We start from the raw sequence: 4,604 nt of genomic DNA, 5'->3' as shown, positions 1-4,604 counted from the left end.
AAATGTAAAAATAAAAATACACGTGTTTGATACCATTATACTCCAGCGGTCTAAGGCACTGCATCTCAGTGCTAGACGTGTCACTACAGATACCCTGGTTTGAATCCAGGCTGTACCACACCCAGCTTTGATAGGGCGGCGCACAATTGGCCCAGCGTTGTCCAGGTTTGGCCCACATTGTAAATAATAATTTGTTCTTAACTGACTTGCCTAGTTAAAAAAAATATATGCATTTTTTAAAATAGATTATTATGAGCCGTTCTCCCCTCAGCAGCCTCCACTGAATAGTTGCTATACAGTGTTGAAGGGAGGTTAATCCTCTTCCACTGGAACAAAGGCTTGGGGGCGGGGACATCACTCGATCACTTCTAGTGTAATTCTCTGGATCCACACACACTTTACATGGTAAAGGGAGGGGCTTAGACAACAGATTAGATACTGAGAGAAATGTTTCCTGATCTGTTTAGATAACAGTCCCTTTAGGGGCTGGTTTCTCGGACACAGGTTAAGCCTAGTCCAGGACTAAAAAGCACGTTTGAGTCCAGGATTAGGCTTCTGTCTGGGAAATTGGCCCCATAAAAGTCTAGTTGTTAGTGAAATTCAATGTTAATTCATGTGCATGGTTCCTGTCCAATGAACGTAGTAAACAGCGATGAAATGAATAAAAACACGTTATTTCTACCCAGCTCTTTTGAGGTTATGTGTTCTGACTTCTTGTGTGGTTAACTGAAGGTGGGATGTTTTAGACATGTGTAGTGATGAGAATCTAGTGTCAAATACCCAAAACGTATAGTCATATATGATGTAACACCCCCCAAATAAGGTCACACAACAAGGATGTCATTCATTAAAAAAATAGTGCTCTTTATTATAAATTATTGAAATGTCGTAGGAATATAAATATGTGCAAAGTTTTTAGTTCTGCTTGCTTCTGCGATCTCCTTTTCTTCAAACTCGATCATGCTTCTACTGCAGCCAGTCACCTGGCTCGACAATAATGAATATCTTTATAAAAGATAGGAGAAAACCTGTTTGCATTTTTCTGTCAGTCATGTAAACATTGTCTGGTTTTAAGAAAAATAAATGGAACAGGATGAACCTTCGATGCTCTCTTTGAGAGGAAGAGAGATTCTCAGATTTGAATACATTCAATAGCAAGTGATATCTGGTATCCTGTCTGTGGCACAAATACCACCACATTCATCGGTGTATATTTCCTATCTACTGAGGGCTCACCCGGACTCTATTTCCTCTGTATATAGTGATGTTATTATCTCAAGTATAAAAGCAACCCCTCATTCATTTATTCATCATGCAAGTATTCGTTGTTCAGTCAAGAAACCGTTTTGTTGGTGAGGTCAGGACAGGTTTGGCATGTTCAAATCAAAAGCCCTGCCAATCAACCAATCATTACACACATCTTCAACACCTTAAGTATCAAATATAATTTTCTCCATTCGGCCGTTTGTGGCTTCACACTTCTGTAACATTGGGTCATAATTGGTTTGCAGTTGTGGCTAGTTTTTCTAACGAAATAAACAACTATTGACTCAAAGTGTGATGTTGGAGGTGGTGACGTTAAATGTCCCCTTTGCAACATGGGTTAGAATTCCGGTTGCTAGGCAGTTTCCTGGCAAGGCTGAGACAGAGATCCCAGTTTTCCCAGAGGAAGCCAAAAAGCTTGGTACTCCGACCAACGAGTTTAATACTTCCAGGCTCAGGGCTAATGTCCGTAACTAATATCCAACAGCCAGCTAAGGACAGTCAATACAGCCAATCCTGATGTAATGGTTGAATGGATAGGAGAGGCTGGTGTGTTTGTGTTTCTCAGGCCGGTGCCGTGCCACAGCCAGACCCCGTGGTTAGCAGCAGTGGGAATGTGTGCTTCGTCAGAGGTGTGAAGGCAGGCAAGATGCTGGCTCAGAGCCTTCATCGACTAAAGAGAGAGAGCGGACCTCGGGAGGAAGTTATTAGTCATGCAGTGAGGTTAGAGTTGAGGTTGGGAAATAGTTCTTTTCTGGTCCAATTGAAGGCCTGACTGACACACATCTGAACCAATTAGCAGCACACCGACTGGCCGTTTAGCCTCTCAATGAACCAGTCCTCCTTTTCTCTCTCTCTCTCTCTCTCCTTCTCTCTCGTTCTGTCTCTCTCTCTCTGCATGAATGAGAGACTGGAAAGTCTGATGACGACGCCCACCTCTTGTCTTTTGGTTGGCAGCCTGTTGAGAGTGACTGGCTGACGTGGGACCAGCATAGCTCTACTCCTCATGGTAACGTTATATCACTCCTGGGCTTGGGAGATAGGTACAGTACAGCCCTTATGAGAACCACAATACCAAGCATCTTCTTCTACTTTCTCAGACTGACTCATGCTGCTGCCTTCCCCTCTGCCTCGTCACCCTGATGTGGGTGAACCATCCCTCTAAGACACAGATACAGACAGTCATATTTTCCCCCCAGTTCTGTGGGGTACTGCCACACTGTCTCTCACACCTGCCCAAGTCCCCTTCATAACACCTTTATCAAGTCTTATGCCATCGAGGCACTACGTATCCAGAGAGGGGCCTAGATGGGCGCGTCGTACTCCTGCAGGAACTCTTTGAGCGGGTGGGGAAGCTGGTCCCGTTTGCTGGATATGTCCAGGTGTCCGTTGACTGTTTTCCTACACAGGTGCTGCAGGCTGGACATAGTGGAGGAGAAAGGTTTGAGGAGCTCCAGGGGAATCTTCTCCCCTCCAGAGTAGATGTAGTAGGAGGCGTTCCCTCCCCTCGTGTTTTTCTCCACCAGCGAAGCCCCTTTGGTTGGGGGCATGTAGTGGTGGACCAGCTTGAGCACACAGTCGAAGCGGGGCACAGCCTGCAAGCTCTTGGGGTCCGTCTGGAGTAAGAAGGACCCGGAGTCACACTGGATGCGCAGGTTCTTGGTGCCAGACGCCGTCTTGACGCTGAGCGTGAAGAAGTGTCGGTTGTCGGAGCTGTCGCGGATCAGGAAGGTGCCGATGGACTCGGCGGCCAGCATGGCGTTGGCCTCCTTGCCATTGATAGAGCCCCAGTAGAAGCCGCTCTCCTGGAGCTTGTGCAGGGTGGTGACGACGAGCTGGTACTGCACCTTGGAGCTGAAGGTCTTGTAACGGTGAGGCAGCCGCATGGTGGAGTCGAAGGGGCTGCTGCTCATGACGGAGTCAAACTTGCTGTGGGTTACCATGGCGCTGCGCACCGCTTCTTTGCGACCTGCCTGGTGAGCACTGGGCACCACACAGACAACAGAAGACTAGAAGGAGGAGGTCGGAGAGTAGAGGTCACCAATCTCCCTAGAGGTCAAGGCCTTTAGATGTTGTTGTTGTTGTGTCTGGAGAGGATAGTCCTGGAGAAAAAGCAGAGAAAATCATCAGTGTCCAAAGTATCTGCTCAGAGTGGAGTGATTTGGACATTGAGTGGACCTCAGGGCATTTGGCAATATGATCCAAATAACTGACGTTTAGTTAATCAACTCAAGATATCCAGTTCTATCATTTTAATTATAGAAATAAATAACAGTCGATAAAAGGTTTATTTATAGTGTAATTGTTTTAGGATTGAGAGTAATCTAATAGTCCTCAACTCATGTAGCTCTCAGGCAAAGATTATGTTTTGGCTATAATTTCAAATATTCTAATTAAACTTCTCTGGTTACATAGTGGAACATTTTTACCAATGAGGCCCTGGCTATTTTTTGTCCTGTAGCGGACTATTGAGAACCACACGAAGTAATATGATTCGACACCGCTCATGTTGCTATCGTCACTTCATTTACGCACTGCTACATGATTTATAACCATATTATTTACGACAAATCGCCTATATGGCTATTGTATGTGAAAGTGAAAACATTCTATTTCAGTAGAATAGACGTGATGTTCAATTAGGCTGCCGTTTACTCTGTCCTGCTCATTTCCAGGGAAGTTGGTTTATCTCTGCCCTCCGGCTCAGTCACCGCGGTCAGTTCCAGTAAAGTCGAGCAGGCTCGTGAGCGGAATCCTTCAACTGTTGCGTCATTTTACATACAAAAGTCCCATGAAAAAAAATCGCTAATGATTTATAATGCTACATTGTCTTCGCCTTTGCTACTTTTAAACAATAGAATCAATAGAGTCGTATTTCTTACCTTTTAACGGGTTCTCTCTGTTCTTGGAACTTTGAAAGTTTATCCAATTGCTTCAATCCCTTGAGTATATTTGCTTCCTTGAGCTTGATATCTTGTGTTGTTCAACTTGTAACAATTGTATCCTTGCTGATGTGCACTGTCCTTTACAGTGTCAGTTGTGTCCTTTGTCTGTGTTCTACGTTGGACTGACTGGACGTTGCTCGTACATCATTTGCCTCTTTAATGATCGCGCAGCGCTTGCGAGTAGCGCTCATAATGTGTCGGGAGGCTCCACCCCCTTGTTTTTCCAGTAAGGGCCTCTTGGCAGATTGTCAGTAAGAAATGTTTTTTTTAAAAGGACGATTCCTGGTATTCAACAGAGAAGTCCTCCCCTCCCCCGCTGTTCCTCCAAAATGAAGTTATGGAGTTCCAGGCAATAACTTTTCCTGCAGCGAATTGATTGTAAAAACTGTCTGTTAT

The 4,604-nt window shown here is 45.0% G+C and overlaps 1 protein-coding gene across 1 annotated transcript; it reads right to left on the bottom strand.

Moving 5' to 3' along the window:
• Positions 1–838: 838 nt before the first annotated feature.
• On the bottom strand, positions 839–4,395 carry LOC135536665 (suppressor of cytokine signaling 3-like). Its single transcript, XM_064962917.1, has 2 exons — positions 4,146–4,395; positions 839–3,365 (listed from the first exon to the last, which is right to left on the bottom strand). Exon 2 carries the CDS (start codon positions 3,204–3,206, stop codon positions 2,568–2,570), a length of 639 nt encoding a protein of 212 aa, XP_064818989.1. The 5' UTR covers positions 3,207–3,365; positions 4,146–4,395; the 3' UTR covers positions 839–2,567.
• Positions 4,396–4,604: the final 209 nt, after the last annotated feature.

The sequence above is a fragment of the Oncorhynchus masou genome, unplaced genomic scaffold, assembly GCF_036934945.1.
Source record: "Oncorhynchus masou masou isolate Uvic2021 unplaced genomic scaffold, UVic_Omas_1.1 unplaced_scaffold_648, whole genome shotgun sequence".
In the NCBI taxonomy this organism is placed as follows: Eukaryota; Metazoa; Chordata; class Actinopteri; order Salmoniformes; family Salmonidae; genus Oncorhynchus; species Oncorhynchus masou.
Note: the sequence above shows the minus strand (reverse complement) of the source record. Positions and strands in the feature narration are given on the sequence as shown.

Coding starts and splice junctions, on each gene's coding strand:
- LOC135536665 (XM_064962917.1), bottom strand. CDS start 3,206: ATGGTAACCCACAGCAAGTTTGACTCCGTCATGAGCAGCAGCCCCTTC.